General features: G+C 40.1%; 1 protein-coding gene across 3 annotated transcripts in view; it reads left to right on the forward strand.

Moving 5' to 3' along the window:
- Positions 1–9096: 9096 nt before the first annotated feature.
- pkn2a (protein kinase N2a) overlaps positions 9097–24826 on the forward strand; it is a 43950-nt gene continuing 28220 nt past the window's right edge. For 2 of the 3 annotated variants that reach the window (XM_061693092.1, XM_061693093.1), the window contains exon 1: positions 20536–20778. In XM_061693092.1, the coding sequence (XP_061549076.1) occupies positions 20662–20778 (117 nt within the window). In that variant the 5' untranslated portion in view covers positions 20536–20661. Of the gene's footprint in view, positions 9214–9336; positions 9384–20535; positions 20779–24826 lie in introns of those variants that run through there. The other variant, XM_061693094.1, reaches the window with a different exon arrangement.

Raw genomic sequence — 24826 nt, forward strand, 5'->3', positions numbered from 1 at the left:
GACTGTGTCTTAATAGTAATGCTTTTTCTTATGTGTACTGCCTTCCACGACTGTATGACATGTTTGCACACTTGTAGGACAACTTTGGCACACTAGTTGGACAACTACATGTTACTAGTGAGGCAACATTGTGCACTAGTTGACATACCGTATATGTGCTACTACTGGTACTATTAGTGAAGAGCTAGATGTGAACTAGCAGAATTTTATGTCACTCATAGTACTAATAACAGCTGCCAAGTAGTGCACTGTTTTGCCTCACTAGAAACATGTCTTTGTCAACTCGTTTGCCAAAGTTGTAGTAAATGATTGATTGACTGATTAGTACTACTAGGACATTATAAAATGCTACTAGTTAACATAGTGCTTCATTATTTGTACTAATAGCACACAGATATGAACTATAGTTTTAATTATGTATTAGTTGGCCCTAAGCAGAATTTTTTTTTTTACTAGTAATATAGTCATTCTACCAGTGCGCTGAATTGTCCTATTAAGGAAAAGAAGAAGAGTGAGGAGTACTACAAAGAATGTACTAGTTCATGGACCTTAGACTGGATATCTAGGATTTTATGGAAAGCCGTTTGATATCCATTTTAAGGTTGGACTAATAGACCAAAAGTGGAACTAGTAGTGGAGAAAACAGTACTAGTAAGACACAGTCATTGTACTAGTGCACCCTAGTCGTTCTACTAGTATGCTGAATAGTCTTGCTAGTGAGGACAAAGACAGTACAAGTAGATGGAACTTATTTTTTTCATTGTATTTTTTTAAATATCAATCCTTAGGTTAGTAGGACAAACGTGCCACTGTTAGTGGGGAAAGAACACATTACAAATAAGACACAGTCATTCTACTAGTGCGCCCTAGTCACTTTACTAATGCACTGAAATATCTTACTTTTAAGGACAAAGCGTACTAGTACCTTAAAATGGACATGAGCAATATTGAATAAATGATCAAACGGCAGGTGGCACGGAGGTTAGAGTGTTAGAGTGTACACACACACACAATGGTAAAGATTGTATACATGCATTCATTTGTGTTATTTTTAGATGAAATGCTACAAAAAAGCAGTTTTAAGATGAGAAGAGTAATAGTATATGAGTGAAGTGAGGCCAAAGACTTTATTTCATCTGGCCTCATATAATCCCTGGCCAGTCATCAATTGTGGGACTTAATCTCATATTGTAGTCCTGTAAATCTTCCGGGTGGTCCAATGACACACATTAATACTCTATGTCCATCCGTACTCACAGTCTTGATGTTTGAGCTGTCTGTTGCAATGAGAGCATTTATTTGCTTTAGTTTCAACGGTCAAAGTGATCTTTTTTCTATCATATGTTTAGCATTCAGCTCCACTCTGTGTTGTTTTTAGCATGTGAAATTTGAAATTTGTATCCAAAATGTTTGAGGCTAGAATTCCATTTCCCAATAGCATAGCTGTCACATAATGCGGTGGCTTTGAAACGAAATTTTACCCTCAAACATGTTTTGATTATGAGGTTATATGCTTGGGTCCTTTGCATGGCCGTCACGCGAATTGAACCTCTTTAAAATACTGTGGGAATTTACACCTTTCCAAAACATGTTCAACAGCATTTTGAGTGACAACATATGGTTGAAATTCCTGAAAAACCAGGGACGCCACAATGTCACGGGGAGGCTCCAAAAACTGTCTGAAATTGCCTCGAAAACCACACATTTTCAGTTTAAGATTGAACATTCATTACTCTGCTGGAGCAACAGCAGTTTCCTGCCAGCCCAATTAAACTAACCAAACATTACATTACTCGTATCCAAAGCAATAATCCATTTTATTGTGGCATGGACCAAAGTGACTGTTGAGCACATGATGTCACTCATTACTTGTAGACTTCAATTCCTCAAGTAACCATTTCACACAAGATCAAGCCTTTTCCAGAAGTGATATTATTAATCCATCCATCCATTTTCTATACCGCTTGCCCTTTTCAGGGTCACAGCGACTTGAACGGTATCCCAGATGACATGGCTACACTCTGGACTGGTCACTCGTCAGTCACACTGAGTGCGAGCTGAACACATGCTACCTGCCCTGAAGCCAGGCGAATGAACCAACCAGAACACTGATAGCGGCTAAAAGTGATAATATTGCAATGCTATTAACTACATCAGTGATTCTCAAAGTGTAGGGTGTGACTAATGGTACACATGTTCTCTATGGTGGTATGCAAAATAATCACTCAAGTTTACAGTGGCTTCAACTTGTTGTTGTTGTTTTTAAATCCATCCATTCATCCATTTTCAACACCGCTAACACCGTTAGGGTCGCGGGGCGCTGGAGCCTATCCCAGCTGACTTCGAGCGAAAGGCGGACTACACCCAGAACTGGTCACCAGTCAGTCGCAGGGCACATATAGACATGGACAACCATTCGCACTCACATTCACACCGTCACTGAGTGGGAACTGAACCCAAGCTGCCCGCACCAAAGTCAGGCGAGTGTACCACGACACCATCAGTGACCGTTTTTAAATCCAATGCAGTAAATTTGTTAAATACAATTCAATTGTATTTAACTTAAGAACAATACATTTGCATTTATCATTTTATCATTTATTTCGGTGAAAAAATTTACTTTTAACGTGCAATACATTTTAATTGATGATTATTTTTTCCCTATATTTAAGCCCAGTGTTGATGTTCAAACTATACATATTACAGTGGCTAAGAAAAATATTTAACATACCTTTTAAAATAGAACCTCTGCTTCCTTTTTGATGAACACTTGGGCTGACAACGCTCTTCTACTTTAATGTTGGTAGTACTTGGAAAGATAATTTTTTTTAATATGATACTTGGTATCAAAAAGTGGTTCAAAAACCACTGTACTACATGTGAGACCACGAGCTTCTGGCATTCAAAAATTCACTATCCTGTCTCAAAGACACAAGTAAGATCCATCTAATCTGAATAAACATACAAGGTGTATCTCTTCAGTTGCTACCATTAGCTAATTTAGCTTTTTTTGTTACTCAATTCACAATGTTACCAAATCTGTTGGAACATGTTATGATAGCATAAAAATCGAGCTGGCGCTTCAACAACAACATGCTACATGCAGATGTGGGTAGAGTAGCCAAATATTGTACTCAAGTAAGAGTACTGTTACTTTAGAATAATATGTCTCAAGTAAAAAGTAGTCATCTGAATATTTACTTGAGTAAGAGTAAGAAAGGTGGCACGGTGGCCGACTGGTTAGAGCGTCAGCCTCACAGTTCTGAGGACCGGGGTTCAATCCCCGGTCCCGCCTGTGTGGAGTTTGCATGTTCTCACCGTGCCTGTGTGAGTTTTTTCCAAGCACTCCGGTTTCCTCCCACATCCCAAAAACATGCATTCATTGGCGACTCTAAATTGCCCGTAGGTGTGAATGTGAGTGCGAATGGTTCTTTGTTGTATGTGCCCTGCGATTGGCTGGAAACCATTTCAGGGTGTAGCCCGCCTCCTGCCCGATGATAGCTGGGATAGGCTCCAGCACGCCCGCGATCCTAGTGAGGAGAAGCGGCTCAGAAAATGGATGGATATATACCGGGTGATTAAAAAGTAACTCCTGATTTTTAAATACTTGTAATTTATTTCTGAACTATAATTCTTACAAGAAATGAACATGAGAAGAAAGTGTATTGCATGGAGTTTTATTTAAAATTCGATATAGGTGCCAGCATTAGCCACCAGTTTCTCAAGCCTCATTAACTGATTTCAGTGGGATGGAAGACATAACTTCTCGTATTCGCCCTACAAGTTCTTACAAAGTCGTTGGTTTGGTAGAATAGCTCCTTTAATCGTGGAACATACACAAAGAAAATTGAGAAAAAATATTACAACATATGAATAAATTATTAGTATTTTAAAATGGGGAGTTACTTTTCAGTGATTGAAAAGTAACTCTGTATATGGGAGTCAACATTAAAAATTTTAACTGCCAAAAAACCAACAACACATGCATTCGGCCCGACAGAAACATGATTTGCATTATTCACTTCATGAATTATGACTTCATGAAGAAGCTCTTTGCTGACCAGACTTAGTGATTGTGTGTGTGTGTGTGCTAATTTGGTCACATCCACTGCCAAAACAACAGCAAAAACATCTGAAACCTAGCGCAAGGTGTTTTTTCAAGTTAGAAGTGGGCTGAAAAAAACAAATTTTTGCTGTCACAATTTAAGAGCTGCATGACAAAGCTGTGTTTTTTTTGGTCTGGAAACACACTCCCGTGGCTGTCCCCCCCCCCCAAAAAAAAAAAATTGTCGTTTTGATTGGCTCGAGAAGGCCACGTGCATGGTCATGTGACTGCCTTGTGTCGTCTGATTGGTGAACTGGAGTCAAATGACTTAAGTGTTCACGTTTGATTGGCGCAATGGGCGTCCTATGTGGAAGTCGAAGATGGAGTCCAAAAAAAGACGCGCACACGCATGAATGGATAAATAAAAGTAGCGAACGGCATGTCGATCATTGTAATGGAGTAAAAGTATCGATCCTTCTTCACATAAATACTCAAGTAAAAGTAAAAAGTACAGTGCATTTAAAGTACTCTGACAAGTACAGTTTATCAAAAATGTTACCTGAGTAAATGTAACAGAGTAAATGTAGCACGTTACTACCCACCTCTGGCTATATGTAACATATTTTTTTTCTTGCTCTCACTACGAGCCCTATGTAACTTAATAAAAGAGTAAAATATTTTTTTGAATTTTGCTTTTAGTTGTGCCAAGTTATCAAAACAGGTATTGTATATAATTGACATTAAAAACTCATTTTTACTTTTATACTTAAAGTCCTTGTAAAGGGAAAATAAAAATGTCTGCTAAATCTGACAGGATGAGAAAAAATCGGCAACTGTGTAAAATGTGACTTCAAAATCATGTGGGCGTGTCCGCTGAATATGTGAAACCACACCTCGCTGAAAAATGGAAAATATTGGTACTTCTTCTAGCAGCTTTCTTATGCCTACATATCCTTTCATGTATGAGCGGAGAAAATATATCCTCGTTAAGGCTCCGGTGGCTGGAATACTGTATATAACATAACGCGTGGCTTTTCACAGTGCAATTAGAGGCAGTAGCCACCACCTAGCTCCCAAGCTAACAGGCTTCCAGGGCTCCTCTCAGCCAGCACGCTTGTCCACCGTGTCACCTCCTCACTTGTTGAGACCTCCTCGCTTTTGAGTTTAACGATACTATATTGTTCTGGAAATTGTGGCATCCACGAAAGATGAATTTTCGGGAAATGGTCTTTGCAGGTTTTCAGCCATTGTCTACAAACGTATAAAGTATTTAGAAACAAATTAATTTAAGTACAATAAATAGTGAGTACTTTTGCCACCTCCGATGATTGCACAGTAGATGCTGTTAAACCTGCTGATGCCTGCAAAATGACGGTTGCGCCAAACGAGAGTTGCCAAGCCAGCTGGATCAGGAGGAGTTGCTATGACGAAACCAAAGGACAAGCGCTTAAGTCGTGTCCTTTGGGGCTGCAACATGACATGTCACACCTCGGTGAGAAGACTAACTTGCCTCTCTGCATTATCTAACCCGCTGCAAAACTGCCATCACATGCCTGGAACTGGAAGCTCTTTGTGCTCGTGCTGCCATGGCTCAAATATGTAATGCTGTGGAAAACAACAACAACACCATGGTCTCATAAGATGACCGTTGTCCTCTTAAGCGGTTTTGTCGGGTAGACGTATTTACTTTGCGCATCCATCCAAGTCTATGATAATGTCTGTTTTATTTTTGTGTCTCCATGGTGACCAGCCTCAGAGTCTGATGGGGGGGACAGGTGCGCCGGACAGCATGCACCATAAATCATCATGATGTAACAGCCATACATCACTATCATGTTCACAAAGTGGACAATCTGCGCATGATGCATTATAATCAGAGGTGGAAAAAGTCCTCACAGTCCGTATTTAAGTAAAGGTACTAATTTAACTCCTCTACAAAAGTTGGCTTAGCCTACTCTTTAAAGAAATAAAGACAACAAAGTGATACTTAATATAAATGAATGTATTTGAATTATTTCCACTTTGATGAATAATTTAAAAAAAGGTATTCAGAACAAAATAATTAAATCATTGGCTGAAATATTTTTGGACTATTAATACAACAAATGTTGAGTAAATCCAAATCAATTTTACAGGGATAACTGATTAATATTTACTAGGTTGGCCAATCAAAAAGTAAATTAGATACACCAAATAATGATTTAGATTGACTAATTTACATTTACTAATTATCTAGATGAAATGGATGTCTCTTTATATATAAATATTTATATATATATCTATTTATATATATATAATATCTGGATCATATTAATTTATTATTATTATTACTGTATGGATGAACTTAAAGCTATCTTTTTAAATATCTGAATAAGACTGATTTGGGCGGCACGATGGACGACTGGTTAGAGCATCAGCCTCACAGTTCTGAGGACGCGGGTTCAATCCCCGGCCCCGCCTGTGTGGAGTTTGCATGTTCTCCCCGTGCCTGCGTGGGTTTTCTCCGGGCACTCTGGTTTCATCCCAAAAACATGCATTAATTGGAGACTCTAAATTGCCCGTAGGTGTGAATGTGAGTGCGGATAGTTGTTTGTTTCTATGTGCCCTGTGATTGGCTGGCAACCAGTTCAGGGTATACCCCGCCTTTATGTTGATAGAACTTATTTTACTGAATGCATGGCTTAAAATCTATTTGTTATTGATTGTGACTTTACTGTCAATTATATAAACCTGTACTGGATATACTGCACACCTGTTTTGGTAATTTGACAGAGCCCAAAAAATTAAAAAACTGCACACAAAATAGAGGTTGGGAAACACTGGAATTGTACCTTCTGCCATCTAGTGGAAGGGCATTTAATTGTTCTGCCTGTCACTTTACATCTGGCATAGACAGATGAACAAAACACTTGTAGACATTCATGGTAATAAGTAAATAAATAATGCTTTGAACCATCCATCCATCCATTTTCTGAGCCGCTTCTCCTCACTAGGGTTGCGGGCGTGCCAGTGCCTATCCCAGCTATCATCGAGCAGGAGGCAGGGTACACCCGGAACTGGTTGCCAGCCAATCGCAGGGCACATACAAACAAACAACCATTCGTACTCACATTCACACCTACGGGCAATTTAGAGTTGTCAATTAACCTAGCATGCATGTTTTTGGGATGTGGGAGGAAACCGGAGTGCCCAGAGAAAACCCACGCAGGCACGGGGAGAACATGCAAACTCCACACAGGCGGGACCGGGGATTGAACCCCAGTCCTCAGAACTGTGACGCAGACGCTCTAACCAGTCGTCCACCGTGCCACCTGCTTTGAACCAATTAAATGAATTTGGATCTCCCACAGCATACTAATGCGCACAGTGGTTGGAAATCACTGCTTTAGTAGGTAATAATTTACAACCCCAATTCCAATTAAGTTTAACTTTATTGTTTTTAGCAAATAATCATGTACTTAGAATTTTATGGCTGCAGCACATTCCAAAAAAGCTGGGACAGGGTCATGTTTACCACTGTGTTACATCACCTTTTCTTTGAACAAATTCAATAAACGGAGGACACTAAATTGTTGAAGCTTTGTAGGTGGAATTCTTTCCCATTCTTGCTTGATGTACAGCTTCAGCTGTTCAATAGTCCGGGGTCTCCTTTGTTGTATTTTACGCTTCATAATGCGCCACACATTTTCAATGGGAGACAGGTCTGGACTGCAGGCAGGCCAGTCTAGTACCCGCACTCTTTTACTACGAAGCCACACTTTTGTAACACGTGAAGAATGTGGTTTGGCATTGTCTTGCTGAAATAAGCAGCATGAAAAAGACGTTGCTAGGATGGCAGCATATGTTTCTCCAAAACCTGTATGTACCTTTCAGCATTAATGGTGCCTTCACAGATGTGTAAGTTACCCATGTCATTGTCACTAACACAGCCCCATACCATCACAGATGCTGGCTTTTGAACTTTGCTTCCATAACAGTCCGGATGGTTCTTTTCCTCTTTGGCCCAGAGGACACCACGTACACAATTTCCAAAAACAATTTGAAATGTGGACTCGTTGGACCACAGAACACTTTTCCACTTTGCATCTTAGATGAGCTCGGGCCCAGAGAAGCCGGTGGCGTTTCTGGGTGTTGTTGATAAATGGCTTTTCCTTTGCATAGTAGAGTTTTAAGTTGCACTTACGGATGTAGTGCCGAACTGTATTTACTAACATTGGTTTTCTGAAGTGTTCCTGAGCCCATGTGGTGATATCCTTTACACATTAATGTTGGCTTTTGATGCAGTGCCACCTGAGGGATCGAAGGTCACGGGCACTCAATGTTGGTTTTCGGCCTTGCCGCGTAAATGCAGTGATTTCTCCAGATTCTCTTAACCTATTGATGATATTATGGACCGTAGATGATGAAATCCCTAAATTCCTTGCAATTGTACAATGAGGAACATTGTCCTTAAACTGTTTGACTACTTTCTCACACACTTGTTCACAAAAAAGTGAACCTCAGCCCATCTGTCCTTGTGAATGACTGAGCAATTCAGGGAAGCTCCTTTTATACCCAATCATGGCACCCACCTGTTCCCAATTAGCCTGTTCACCCGTGGGATGTTCCAAACAGGTGTTTGATGAGCATTCCTCAACTTTCACAGTCTTTTTGGCCACCTGTCCCATCTTTTTTGGAACGTGTTGCAGCCATAAAATTCTTAGTGAATAATTATTTGCTAAAAACAATAAAGTTTATCAGTTTGAACATTAAATATCTTGTCTTTGTAGTGTATTCAATTAAATATAGGTCGAACATGATTTGCAAATCATTGTATTCTGTTTTTATTTATCTTTAACAAAACATCCCAACTTCATTGGAATTGGGGTTGTAAAACAAACAGCTTTTGTTCCGAGAGGAGTTTTCACAACATATTGTTGGTAAGTGTCCACGGTGCCGACGTGATTAGCACGAGACTACTGTGTATTATTCTGTACTTTTTTTTTCTTTTTGGGGGGTGGGTGTGATTAGTTTGGAGGTGGTCGGTGCTTGTTGGCGGTGGCTCTGCTCTTGCTGCTCTTCTGGGCGGACGCTTCCACCCTTAACCACCGCCTTTCTCCAACTGCACTGGGACAGCCGTTATTCTTCACTTTTTGTAACCAGCGAGGACGGCGGCGCGGGCGGGCGAGGTACAAGACAGCCATGGGAAGTTTATCTTACCCGAGATGACCGAAAATCGACGTTTGTGTCGGGAAACGTCCAAAAAAAAAAGTTGTTTTCGCAGTTCCACCTTCCCTCCTCTCTCCCCGTAGGATTTGATTCAAAGGCGACAAGCAAGATGGCCGCCGACTCTGTGCAGGTAGGAAAAGTTGACAACTGTTCAAGAAAAAGTGAAATAAGTTACTCAGGGATTGGGACAGAAAGCCAGAGGGGAAAGTTTGACTATTTTAGGGCTTTGTCGATTAAGCCAAGCTGTTTGAATAGGAGGTGCGCCTGGAAAAGTTTGTCTGGTGGGGGTAATGATCCAAGGATTTGAGGCCTGGAAAACAATTATCCAAATTTGACTACTTCTCCATAAAATATCCCACGTTTTCAGCCATTGATGTTACATTCATGTCATGGCCACGGTTTAAACTTGTAGGGTCACTAGTTCCACTTGAGTGGTGGTGAAACTTTAACTTATAAGGATATTTTACAAACGCAAAGTACCTTCCCCCCCCCTCCCTCCGTCTTTATTCTTGCTATATTTAGCATTACAGTATTGGCAATATCGTCAACTTGTCTTGGCCACGCAAATTGAACACAACACATGGACATGTCACTTGTAAATGGATCACTAGCTCCGTTAATGGTGGTTAAACGTTAACTTACAGGATTATTGCTAATGTTAAGACGTGTTTCTCTAGTTTAATATTTGATATATTTAGTATTATTGCCAATATTGTGAACTTGTCCTTTCTTTGCCACGCAAAGTGTACACAACACATGGACATGTCACTTATGAAAGGGTCACTACTCCCCTCATTGCCTATCGAGGTTAAACGTTAACTGATTTTGTGTTTTACCGTATTTATATTTGCTATATTTAGTATTCCTGATAATATCCTCGACTTGTCTTGCCATCCAAATTGTACACCACAGATGGAGATGTCACTTGTAAGAGGGTCAGTTCAAACGTTTTAGGTCACTATTCCACTCCAGTGGTGGTTAAACGTTAACTTGCAGGAATATTGCTAATGTAAAGTCATTTTCCCGTCTTTATAGTTGCGATATTTAATTGACATTTTGAACTTGTCTTTGCCATGCAAATTGTACACAACACATGGACATGTTACTTGGAAAAGTGTCACTAGTTCCCTCCAGTGGTGGTTAAGCGTTTATTTACAGTGATATTGCCATCGTTAAATTATGCTTTAACGTCTTTATATTTGCTATATTTAGCATTATTGTTAATAATGTGATATTGTCTTGTCTCTACCACACAAATTATACACAACATATGGACATATCACCTGTGTGACAGCAACCCGCCAACCACATGGACACATTAAAAATGCATTTTGTTGCCCCTTTTACACTGAAAAAGCAGTGCAGTTCACAGATATTCCCTGGCTTTTTGTATTAATACAAAAACCATAGAGTCATGACTGAATGTGGTTTCACTTGAGTGACGTCACGCTAAAGGTGGCGTTCTAGAATAATAAACTGCAGCTGTTACATAAAAACATGAGATATTTAATTTTGAGGCCGCTTAGGCTTCAGGTGTTGAGAGTTTTTGAGTATTGGTATGAGTGTTTCATTCTAATATTTTCCAAGGCTACTGTTGACTGGGTCAACGGGTGGTGATGGGTCAGTGTGAATGTAAAGAATTATGGGTGTTTACCTGCTTTTTATTCTCATCCCTATACTGTATATGAGATGACTTTAAAAACTGCTTTGACTAGTTTAGCTGGATATACTGTAAATGTAAATCTCCAGAGGTGGCTTAAGTACTCACACTCTGTACTTAAGTAGATGTAGATATACTTGTGGGTAAAAATAAGACTCGTAAAAGTAAACTTAAATCTACTGGTTCAATTTCTGTACTTAAATGCAAAAAAGTACAGACCGACAAAAAGTAAAAATGAAATTTTACCATCAATTATATACAATACTAGAGCTGCACAATTGTAGCCTAAATGATAATCCAGATTATTTTTATTTATCAATATTGTAATCACGATTATTAATCATGATTATTCCTCATGTTAGCATAGATAATTTTACACTTGAGACTATGTGAGTCCCGGGATGCACGTCATGGAAACGGGTCCCTTCCCGGCAAGTATGAGTCCTTGCAACTTATCATCACGGAATACAGAAACAGTAATCCTCCGCTATATCACGGTTCTTGCTTTGCGGTCCCGCTATATTGCAGATTTTTATTACAGTTGGTATATAAAAAAAAAAATATATAGAATAACGTTTGTACAATATATTGTGTTATCCATTGTTGTTGCTCTCTTTCAATATATATGTTTAGGCCTGTCACGATAGCACATTTCTTAGGACAATATATTTTGCCAAGAATTATTCTGACAAACGATAGTATCATTGTTTTTTTATGCCACTGATTTAATGATATTAGAGTATAATGATTCAAGTACATCCTTTTTAAGAAGTGCAAAGTAGTAGGGTTGGGCGATTAATCTAAATTTAATCGTGATTTTAATTTTGGCTTCCAACGGTCATAAAAACGTTATAATTGAAGAAAACAATTAATGTGCAGCGGCGCGGGTTATATATGCAAGTTCATGCGTTGTAATGCACCCTTAACCCACCCTGTGTTGCTTGTCGCAAGCTGTGTCGCATGTTCTTGTGCCTTCCCTGAGTGTGCTGCAAGCTGTTTGACACCCCAGTAGAAGTTTACATTAAAACTAAAAGCACAACAAAAAGAATTACTCACATTGAATATTTAAATACAAGACACGCATCCATCCATCCATCCATTTTCTGTACCGCTTATCCTCACTAGGATCACGGGCGTGCTGGAGCCTATCCTAGCTATCTTCGGGCGCGAGGCGGCGTACACCCTGAACCGGTTGCCAACCAATCGCAGGGCACATATAAACAAACAACCATTCGCACACACATTCACACTTAAGGGCAATTTAGAGTCTTCAATCAACCTACCAGCCATGTTTTTGGGATGTGGGAGGAAACCGGAGTTCCCGGAGAAAACCCACGCGGGCACGGAGAGAACATGCAAACTCCACACAGTGGGGTCCGGGATTTGAACCCCGGACCTCAGAACTGTGAGGCAGATGTGCTAACCAGTTGCCTACCGTGCCGCCTAAGACGCGCATCGTTTTGGACATTACGTGTTTATGCTATCAGTCAATGGAAACCCCTATTGACGGGCTAGCTAACACTGTGAGTAGATCATGGGAGGGATTTACCTTCAAATAAATATTTACACACAAATGCCGTAGTACCACATACAGACAGAAACTATAACAATAGTCTCAGTTATATAGTCTTCCTAATCTGTGAAAAACAAGTTTAATAAAGTTTTATTGCGACTTTCTTATTCTACTCTTTCTTATCTTACTTGTAATATGCAGCTCCATGCATGCATCCCACCACACTGCTCCAAAGAGGCCAAGGCCCATACAGCAGGAACAGCAGATACAGTCATGGCTTTGTATAAAAAGACACAAACGCATTTTCCCCCCCTGACTGTCTGACATGAAGTTTTCCATTTTTTAAGTCAATTAGTTTTACCAACATTATTGCTATTTGCTAAATGCCAGAATATTGAGATGATTTTTAAAAAATATATAATAGGCAATACAGGTGTGCCAATGTTTTTTTTAGACATGGCTGTATTTATTTTTTATTTATTTATTTAATATATTATTATCTTACTTGTTACTAATTTATTTTCTGGCTGTTGTATTAAGTTATATTTAATGTAGAGTTAAGTTTCTAAATCAATGAATAATCACATTTATTAATCAGGTTTTCAATCAAAATAATCATGATCATTACTTTTCCCATAATCACCCAGCCCTACAAAGTAGCAACATTAATAACACAACAAGTAGATCAAAGCAACATGTTTTGATTCAAGATTTGCAGCCTATCTTTAAACACTGCTTTGTTGTGTTCAATGGCTGCATCTCTTACAATTGTGAGTAATGCTATACTGTATATAATGTGAGCATACGTGCACCATATACGCTGTCATTTTTGTGTTTGCATTGTTTGGGCAAAGAGTTCCATGACTACCAAGCTGACTGGAAACGGAAAATGTCCCACTGTGTTTTTTCTTCCCAGGTGAAGAAATTGGATGGGATGGTTGTGTTTAAAATGGATTTTGTCACGTTTAGGTTTTAAGTCGTGTTGTCTTTGTTGCGACTTCGTACAAATTCGACATACCAGCTGGTTGGTAGGAGCAGGATGGCTGCGTTCATCTGGCTTTAATCCAAAATGTTACCACATCATCGCGGTGGCGTTAGTCTTTGGAACTAATTCCATTTATGCCGCTCAACTTTCTGTAACTGTGCAGCTACCGGCTCACCTTTAGAAAATTGTTTATGCTGGCGCACGCATTTCAAAGACAAGCAAGCCGGAGTACTTTAAGCCATAGCTCTGCGTCCTAAAACACAGATTGATCGTACTTCATGCGTCCCTGCTAGTTTTTGTGCGTTTCAGACGCAGGACGCACATCAAGCGAGATTCCTCTGTATTTCTATTGCAGTACTTTTCAACAAACTATGTGAACAGTTTGCAGTACAAAATGAATCTTTAAATAAGAATAAATTATAGATAAAAAATATAACAAAGAATTTCAAATTTACCAAGGTGAACCGCATATGCTCCGAATATGCTATTACAGGGTGCAATCACAAAGTGGAACTCAATGGAAGCTCATACAGTTTATACATAAAATGCAATAAAATTAGGCTGCAAGCACAGACTTATCGCTTGAAAAATCCCCGTTAATATAGTGAATTGTCAAGGACAGGTACGACTCCATTGTTCTGCTTGACCAGAGGTCAGTCGTGGTCGCAAACTGCAAAGAACTCTACAGGTGTGATTTCCCTCTCTATTTACTCCCTGCTTTTTTTTTCACTGCTATCAGGCCAGCCTCCAGTCGAAAAGACGAAGTCAAGCCATCCGCCACGATTGTTCATACTATGCATTACAGTAACTCGCCGCCAAAATAAAAAGAAGAAAAAAACAAAATAAAAGCCTGAAAAAATCATCGGACATCAATGCTATTTTAGGCTTTTATTTTTAAATTGCCCTCGCATCACTTTGGCGGCGACAATTTATTGTCATATATCAGATGCAATCATAAGAATAAAAAAATGCCTTTTTATTGTCACAACAATACAGAAGTACAAAGAGTTTGAGATGAGATGCAATGTATAAATGTACTTTATTTGTTCAATCAATACTGTTGTATTGATACTCAAACTTTTTTTCTTCTCAAACTTAGTACACAGATTCAAATAATCATTTATTTTTTTAAACAATATAAGAATGGGAGATCATTCCTATTGTTTATTTTAAAACATTTGAATTCATGGCTGGGTGAAGACTGCCGGGGATGGCTGTTGTGTGTTTTGATGTTAATTCTATTTGTAGATGATTAAATGTATTATCCAGTGAGCAAACGTTGCAAAGGAAGATGTGTAGGAGCGGTGTTCTGCAGGAGTTACCGTTCACCTTAGCTGTTAGCCCACTGCGACAGCCGTGCTTCTGCATGCAACCAAACCGCCCCAACTCGGTCCTCTGTTGGCTTGAGTTGCTAAGCGAGTCCGCTGATTTGTAGGCCGCTGGGTCTTGCTGAGAGCTGCTCTCTGAAGCACACACGCGTCGTAGTTACGAACTCAAAGTCACTAAATGCTTGTGATTTCAGCAAGTGCTGGCAAACATATGCTAATTTAGAGGATGTTGACTATTTTTGCTGTTGTAGGTGAAGAATTTTGGTGAAAATAGCCATGACTGTCAAAAGCCAAAAGAAACAGCAGCCGCTGGCAACCAGAGCAGCACTGAATGATACTGCGCTTGTTATCGGTGCAGTTTTCAGTATCGGATCGATGAGTGTGACATAATTTTTTTCCCCCAATATCGTGTGTCCCTACTCCTTCTACCTTATTCCAAAATAATAGTCCAACAAATTTCTCCAATCTCCGAACTCCAATTTGATTATTTGAAAACTATCTATTGAACCAGTAAGAGAGTACGCAAGCACATTTTGACAGATGTTTTAGCTGCCACGTCTCCGTACAAAAAGTTTTTTCTTTTTAGTTTGAAATGGTTTACTTTAACATGATCCCTTGCCATACCTTGGCCACAGGTAGAATCCCAGGTCTGTTTTGCGCTCGTTGTTGCCATAAAGCCTCACGCCTTTCCAGCTAGCTTGCTGGCTACCTAGCCACTCAACTCGTCTTTCACGCTGCTGTGTTGGATAAACTTTCTCCCATACAACCTGCTGTAGTTGCCCTCTCCAGCGAATGGCTCCTTTTCAGCTCATTGGAGCTAAGCTAGCACAAGACTCCTTCAGCAGAGAGTAAGGGTTGAACGACTTCAGTTTTTTTTGTAATTCACGCTAAGGTGATGATAGTCGAGTCGATGTCGACTGATTGATGAGATATTTATTTTTCTCAACTCGCGCACCAATGGAGGGAAAAAAATAATAATAATTTCGCTGTGCGCTCAAACCTTCTCCCTCACTCACCCATTGTCTGGCTGCGTTGCCGAAGACAGACCCCATCCCCCTGCACGGTAATCTAATCACATTCAGATACATTTCAGGTACTGTCGGAATTTATACCCGTTATACTTCTAGCAACCATTCATGTAACACAACAGGATCGCTACTTGCTACAGTCTATAGGAATAGTATGAATTTTAAAACCAAATAAAAAAAGGAGAAAAAGGATTTCAACTGTATTTTAGCAAACCTTCAGTTGTGTTATAGGGAGTATTTTTTGCAAGAGCTTAATAAAATCTGACTTTCTTTCATAGTCAAGTGCTTATGAAATAATATTTTAATGCATTTAAGTTACATGGATGCTCCTCTTCTCTGGACTCACAATGTACCTTGTACAAATTTGCCACACAAGTTACCATTAATAGTGTTCAAGACCTATAGGTGACAGTATACATGGATCGCTCCCAGTGTTTGTTGCCACAGGAGAGCCAACCGTGGGATGGAAGGTGACCGAGATGGGTATCGTGCATTAGGGAAGACGCCGGAAGCAGAAGCAGAAGCAGCATAATGGGCTCAACTTTTCCATTGTCTTATTGTTTGAATGAAGCTCTTGTTTCAGGACTTTGAGATTTCCAGATATAATGAACAACTTAGTCTTGGACCTAATATTACCCTGCCCCTCACAATCTCCTCTCATGTACTTTGACAGATCAGTCAAGTTGGACATGTGTAGGTAACAGTTGTTGATCTTTTGTAAGAATGGTATCATTCAGTCTGTACCCTTGTGGCTGTCTGCAGGTCAATAATAGCTATATATTTTTAACAGCTGCTACAGCATGTAGGTGGCTGGTATTGTTTTCACCGTGTGCGTGCGCTTAAGGCCTCTTTATACTCCCGCGCAACCGACAACGCCCGCATTGCATCAGTTGTCCGACGCATTGGCCGCGCGGCCCCTCTGCGTCCTTTCACTTGCACACAGCAAAAATTGTTGCTGCGCGTAGAATGCCGCACAGATCATCTCTCGTGATTGGTCCGTTTTAGTCACATGCTGTGATGACGTACTCACCGTTCCTCTCGGTTCCACATACCACCTACGTCACCGCCTTCTTGACTGATTTTGCAGCATAATTAAACATGTCATCTAGGTCCGTTTGTTCTAGCAGACACTGTTCCACGGCTGCCATTGTTGTTTCTTTGTTCCTTGCTACGGAACGGAAAGTAAAAACGGCTACCGGAAATGGCCAAAAAAATGCAGAGGAAACTCCACCGAGCCAATACCAGCCGTAGCGACACCGCCGACTTGGAGGAGAACTGCAATTTTTAAGTGAAATGCCTTTTTTCTTGTGTATTCCTAACTGGTCTTTATCCAAGCAAAAATATAATTTATCCAGATACTCGATTATTCGATAAAATTTTTAGTAGGATACTTGAATACTAAAATATTAGCTCCAGCTGTAGTCACATAAATATACTCTGTCTGCAGCCTGGTTGGCATTGCAAATGAGAATTTTCTGGTGTTAGTTTTGTTGTGGCAATTCTCAGAACACATCTGAGGTGTCTTGCCTTACCTGGTAAAAGGATTAGGGTTAGGTTTTAAAGGTATCAAAGATATTTTAAACTTAGATTAAGATATAAAATAAGATTAACTTGAAAGCTTGAGTTGCCTGCAATTATTTTTTATTTATTTATTTTATTTTTTTAAATGAAGCATGTGTCAGTAATGAGCAACACAGTACCTCCAACATACGTCACCTCATTTGGATAAATTAGCCTGAACTAATAGCTGCGGTGGACACGCAAACCACATGGACCACAGGAACCTTTTGCTACCAGAAACACAAAGTTCCTGGGCTGGTTGGTGCAAAATAGGCTAATCTAGTTTCTGTTGTTTGATGTTGAATTAAAACACATACTTTTGGACGTTTTACTAGTTCATTTATTTCCGTCTTATCTGATTGGCCTTTCATGGATTTCCGTGCATTGTGGCTCAGTAAAATAGGCCCTTCTGGGTGTCCTCACGCTGTCCTCATTCAAGCTGCGCAAATACAGCTATAGTGCAGAGCAAATACGTTTCACAGAGCAGCAAGCTTTTTTTCACATCTCCATTCTTCTCAGTTCCTGGAGTTTTGACCTCTAGTTCACCTATGAATCATCAGGAAGACCCTTGAACAGGAAATATACAAACGATAGCTTCTAAGTTGCATACCTATGGTTACAGTATGTTTCTCAATGGCATGTCAACACGTGACTACACACATCGAAATCCTGTACGATACCAAACTATAATGATAAAAAACTTTTTTCCTGCCCCCAAACATCCAGGTGTCTATCACAAGTAAATGATTACAAGGTTTTACTACAGATAACATACGGATGATCGGTTAAGTTCGACGATGAAGACCCAATTAATTAAGTATAAAGGCTTTTTTGACCTGTAAAACTTTGAGCATTTGTTTTAAATTCATTTTGTTTTTTGACACGTTGCCCACCTCAACTATAACCTGATTTGTATGGAGCCTTATACTTCAATTTGAATCGGGTTAGAAGCCCAAACCGAATCAAAATGCTCCATATAAACACCTCAATCGGAATAAACAGGCCAAATCCAAATGGAATTACAGTTAGGATTAACTGGTGTGGAATATTCCTTTTGCCGAACTGATCAGAAGTAAAATTTCGTCGTGTAAACCATGAATCGGAATGGTGATCTTGACGTAAATGTGTGGTGATGTCATCGTTTATGCACTTGAAAATCTTACCACAGGTGTTCTGCAACAGACATGCTTTAATCACTTTTAACTTGTTTTATCAATCTGTTGCTTTAATAAAAGTGTAAAAATAATCACAATGAATGTGCTAAATAGACAATTGACCTCCATCTTGATAAATCGATCTGTGTATGTCACGTGTCTGTAAAACGGCTGTTGGAATTTAAAGGTGTAGTACATGTATGCACCAGATCAGAGTAGATCACATCACATGTAAACAGTTGACCAGAGATCTTAATTTGGAATGATTTCAGTCATCCATCTAGCCATCCATTTTCTGAGCCGCTTCTCCTCACTAGGGTCGCGGGTGTGCTGGAGCCTATCTCAGCTATTATCGGGCAGGAGGCGGGGTACACCCTGAACTGGTTGCCAGCCAATCGCAGGGGACATAAAAACAAACAACCATTCGCACTCACATGCACACCTACGGGTAATTTAGAGTTGTCAATTAACCTACCACGCATGTTTTGGGGATGTGGGAGGAAACCGGAGTGCCCGGAGAAAACCCACGCAGGCACGGGGTGAACATGAAAACTCCACACAGGCGGGGCCGGGGATTGAACCCGGGTCCTCAGAACTGTGAGGCTGACGCTCTAACCAGTCGTCCACCGTGCCGCCTGATTTCAGTCAGAATGACAAACAAATCTGCATGTAAACCCGGTTTATGACCGAAGTAGGCAACCCTGCAGTTTAATTCCAAGAGATGTTACTTCTTGGGGTGGGCATGATAACCAATTAATCAAACATTAAACATTTGGTTTAGTGTAAGGAGTTTATTTTTGAGCAATTGATTCAGTCCCAACTCGTTTGCAGTATTGGGGTTTCTCAATTTACGGTAGAGTCACTATGACACCGACCTGATGGTATTTTCTGCCCAGGTCGGAACATATGTAGTCTCTATCACTAACCACTAGTATAGGCTAAAACATTGGTAAAGTCCTAACAACAGTAAATATTTGTATGAAAAACTCTTTGAAGCCATATGTATACATCCATCCATCCATTTTCTGAGGCGCTTCTCCTCACTAGGGTCGCGGGCGTGCTGGGGCCTATCCCAGCTATCATCGAGCAGGAGGCGGGGTACACCCTGAACTGGTTGCCAGCCAATCGCAGAGTTGTCAATTAACCTACCATGCATGTTTTTGGGATGTGGGAGGAAACCGGAGTGCCCGGAGAAAACCCTCACAGGCTGGCTGATTTTTAACCCGGTCCTCAGAACTGTGAGGCAGACGCTCTAACGAGTCGTCCACCGTGCCCATAAGTATACAATGATTTTAAAAAAAAATAATAATAATTCCCTACCTTTACTCCTACGCTTGGTTTGAGAGGAGCGCAAACTATTTCATTGTGCTGTTTGTAACCACAAACCAGCGAAACAAAATTAATTGACGCCCCCTCAAATGCTTGTAATTGCCTATATTAGCAATAAAAACATTACTCTTAAAAATATATCTCTTACAGATTAGTTAATTTTGAAAAAGCTTGTGTCTTAGTGGAACTACAGCATATCACTTCATCATAGTTCCTTGACACCAATTCCTCGCAAATGAAAAAAACGCAAATGAATCTGTGAACCGTGAATATGTGGGAGATTTGCTCTGTTATTCTGCTCATTGCTAGTGCCAGTAATTTTCCCATCCCTTAAAAAATAATGTTCATACAAGTAATTAATTAGTTTCCCCCACAGCCAATGCCCATCACTATTTTCTACAAACTTGTTTTGAATAAGCACCTTAATCTGTGTTGAGATTTGAATCTGTGCTGATTTGAACGGCCCGCTTATCAGCAGGGTGAATTGTTATCATCTGCGTGTAGTTTAAATAGTTGTTTGTAGTATTTGTTCCTCTCTCGTACCAAACCAGTTTGGAAGGTGATACATGGCCAGTGTTGTGCTTTTAACTTGAGTTAATTTTAGCCACTGGAGTGAGATTAGGTCCCATTCCAGGCTGCTCTGACCTCACAGAGTGAGAAGCTAATAGGGATTTGGCTGTCAGACGGTTTATCCTCCCCAGTTTATGTCACTGGCGCGTGTGAGAAAGACAAAATGAGACGGCAGGAGGAAAATCTGGTGGAGTTAATGAATGAAAGTGGCTTTGAACTGAGCCTCTTCCACCGGTGATATACTGTAGGGTTTATAGTGGACGTATTCTTCATGCTTTGCAATGGCAGAACTTCAGTGGGGCTCTTGTGAGGACGATTTACCTTGTCAACACAACATGCATGGGATAGTTTGGTCATCGGTTCTCGAGATTGAGTTGACTGAAACTGATGATGCCATGGTAAGGTTAGGAAACTCACAATTGTGCATTTCTGAACACTATTTGAGTACTGTCTATCATATAAAGGTCATGTTGGGTTAAAGCTGCAAAAAGATGTCTGACATGCTTTTTTCTTTCTTGTCACAACAAACTTTGTTTGGCTGAACAAACACTTTGGGGAAAATAGCATGTAAATGTATGGCCTTTATAACAATTCTGGCAAATATATCTGCTGACTCTTATTATAAGAGCAATTATTTTTTACTAGTAAATAATGACACCCAAAACAATAATCTCTGATTGAACCAGGATTTATAATTTATTTATTTATTCAGTCTTCGGTTGAGTAGCCACAAAAATTATTGCAGACTTTGGGTCACCACTACGAGAGGGTGCCAGTTCAGTTTCTGGTGTGTTTTAATTTGCCAGTCGCCAATTGGAAAATGCTCCATCATTAATAAATTGTTTTGTAACATTTCTTCGTATACACTGTACATGTATGTTATGGAAATTCATGACATTTAAACTCCCTGTGAAGTGAAATTGAATTTTATTGGCAAGTGTATATAAAGTGAAGTTTCAAAATCATAAAAAAATCACTCCCTTCTCTCCGCTCACAGATGCCGGGGGCGTGTCTGCTGAATGCGCTGAAACCACTGTCAACTGTCAATGAAATACACTGGAACCTCTGGCTATGAATTTAATCTTTAATGCAATTAATCTGTTCCAGCCACAGAATGACGTTATATTTATCCTAATTTGATCATTAGCTGGGTTTAGATGGAGCCTTGTATTCTGATTAGAATCTGGTTAGAAGCCCAAACCGAATGAGAATGCTCCATATAAACATCTCAATCGGAATAAACTGGCCAAATCCGAATGGAATTGCATTCAGATTCACAGGAGTGGAATATTCCTTTTGCCAAAAGTATCCAAGGTCATGTATACGGTTCAATTGGAATAGTCAGGCTGGGTCCCTGTTTTCTCCGGGCACTCCGGTTTCCTCCCACATCCCAAAAACATGCGTGGTAGGTTGATTGAGGACTCTAAATTACCCGTAGTTGTGAATCTGAGTGCGAATGATTGTTTGTTTCTGTGTGCCTTGCGATTGGCTGGCGACCAGTTCAGGGTGTACCCCGCCTCCCACCCAAAGATAGCTGGGATAGGCTCCAGCAGCCCGCAACCCTAGTGAGGATAAGCGGTAACGAAAATGGATGGATGGATGGAGCCTGGGTCCTGTCTGCACATCCTCTGTCTTGACGTAAATGTGCGGTGACGTCATTGTTTTCGCACGTAAATATGGTGGTTTACAACCAGCGCTCAAATTAGGGTTGAGCGTCGAGAACATTTTTGGAACCGAATGTGTCTATTTACATGGCTTGTTCATTTATTGTGCATACTTGTATACTGAGTACTGTACCTTCAAAATGATCCTCTAGCATTTTAGACAAAAGTTAAAACATCAATGACCTCTAGGGGGCATTCAAGGATTGGCCACTGACATAAGTTTAGGTCAAATCAACATTACAACATGACAGAAATAATGGGTGCTAACTTACTGTAGTAAAATTACTTGAACAAATACTGTTAGACATGCTTCCTCTAACTTTCTCACTGTATGGACGGGTGTTGTCCAGAGTTTCCGTCGGTTTGGTTTTCCTTTTTTTTTTTTTTTTTTTTTTTAATTTATTGGCTGGCAACCAGTTCAGGGTGTACCCCGCCTCCTGCCCGATGACGGCTGGGATGGGCTCCAGCACGCCCGCGACCCTCGTGAGGAGAAGCGGCTCAGAAAATGGATGGATATTTTTTTTTTTTTACCCCCTACGCTGCATTGCTTGAACGCGGCAAGCTCCACCTTGTGTACATTCTTCGGGTACCCGATCAAATTAGTTGTTGAAGCGTTTAGATGACGTTCCCCACGACATACTTCAGTTGTGCACAGACTGCAAATAACTTGCGTGTTGTTTGTCTGAGACACCGCAAAATAGTCCCACACCGATGACGTGTTTTTTCACCGACAAGATTGAAAAACTTTATTGGTCGTCAGATAGTTACAGTACTGCACCACAAGACGCGTGACAAGGCTAAAAAGAAACTAGCTTTTGGATTCATACGCGACGAAGACGCAAAGTTAAATCTCTTGTGCGGAGCCGATCGATGACGTCATTGATCGGATCAGCGAATTATGACATCAAAGCAGATCAGCATAAAATGCTAATTATCTGCCCATCACACCGATCAGATCGCCGTAAAGTCTAGTTTCAATTTGTTTTTATCAAGCTCTTGTTTTAATAAAAGTGTAAAAACAATCCTGACTGCTGTGCAAATATTTGGCTGTCCTCCATCTTGTTGAACGACATGTCTACATCGATCTGCGCACGTCACACGGCTGTTCCGATTAAATGTATCCATCCACAATTAATCAAATCTTAATTGTGATCACAATTTTGGCTGCCACAATTACATGAGCCTGATCGTCAGTGATTTTTTACATTTAAAATGCGGGCACTACTGCACATGAAAGTTGTTCATTTGTAGCAGTGCTTGCAACCTAGTCAGCTGCCACCAGGGGGCGAACATTTGGGTAAGGCTTCATTAAGGGCCGGCACCGCGCTCCGTGGCAAACTTCAAAATAAAAGCTTAAAATAGCATTGGTGTCCAATTTAGTAATATATGAAGCTTTTATTTTGAGTTTGACCCTCTCAGCACATTGGCGGACAGTCGCCGTCTCAAGATAAGACACTATTAGCAATGGTTGTAGCGGCTGCCTTGACTTCAACTTTTCGGCTGGCCTGACCGCAGTAGAAAAATGCCAGAATAGAGAGGGAAATCACAACCGTCGAGTTCTTTACAGTCTGTGACTGTGCACAACTAACCAATGGTCAAGCAGAACAACAGAGACGTACCTTCTTTGACAATTTACTATATTGATGAGGATTTTCAAATGAAAGGTCTGTGCTTACAGCTTAATGTAATTGCGTTTTATGCATTAACTGTATTTGCTTCCATTAAAGGTATAAGCTCCTATTTTGGCGCCCCCTACTGCTGGAATTCAGCATTACAACAAAGCGCTTCGATATGACTTGGGCTGTGCCGAGTCCAACTGTCCCCGTCGCCCCCTCTCCCAACCGCTCGTGGTTGAATATACACCAACGTAGTGTATAATAGAGCTGTTGAAACCTTCCCTCGAAAAGAGGTAGATGTTGTTCATTTGCGGCAATTTTTATTATTGTTTTTGTTTACACAGTAATTATCGTATGACTATTTTATGCTACACAAATGCAAAATAATATTTTTAGTGAGCATTTTACAACTACGCTCCGCTCATTGCTTGGTAAAATGCCTCATTTCCATGCCGTCATTCCCTTCAACGTCATTTTCGGTGCGCCACCAACAGGGCCAGCGCGGGAAATAAATCAGGCATTCACTACATATAAAAAAATAAACTATTGAAGAATACAGCAAGATGATAGAGGAGATGACAGGCTTAATCAGCATTTTGTCATCATCTCTAGTATTGGCTTGGGTGAAAATATGTTTTTATGAACAATAAAAGTTGCGGATTTCATTTTTAAGTTGCAGTGCGTGATTGCACTTTGTAAAAGCATAGTTATTCAGTAAGACCTAGGTAATGTAGAATTTTTGGGGGGTACATTTATTTATTATTATCTATCATTTATTCTTGTTCAAAGGTTCATTTTGCCCTGAAAACTGTTACATATTGTTGAAAAGTATTTCAATAAAAAGAGAGATTTTTCCCTAACATGAGGAATAATTATGATTAATAATCGTGATTTCAATATTGGGCAAAATAATTGTGGTTATTATTTTGGCCATAATAGTGCAGCCCTATCTTTTGCCTTCTCTCCATGACGTGTGCACTGAGGCGCTCCAAAGCATACACGGCAGCTGACTTTCCACAGGGAAAATGCATTTTTGCTAACTGCACGTCGCAATTGCGCTGGATAACAGCTAAAGTGAAAAATCCAGGTAGTTCTTATATAGTAGAGGAGGAGGGACTCATGCTGGAGTTATCTTTAAACATCCATTTATTTTCTACCGTTTATCC

This window comes from Phycodurus eques, chromosome 13, assembly GCF_024500275.1.
Source record: "Phycodurus eques isolate BA_2022a chromosome 13, UOR_Pequ_1.1, whole genome shotgun sequence".
Taxonomy (NCBI): Eukaryota; Metazoa; Chordata; class Actinopteri; order Syngnathiformes; family Syngnathidae; genus Phycodurus; species Phycodurus eques.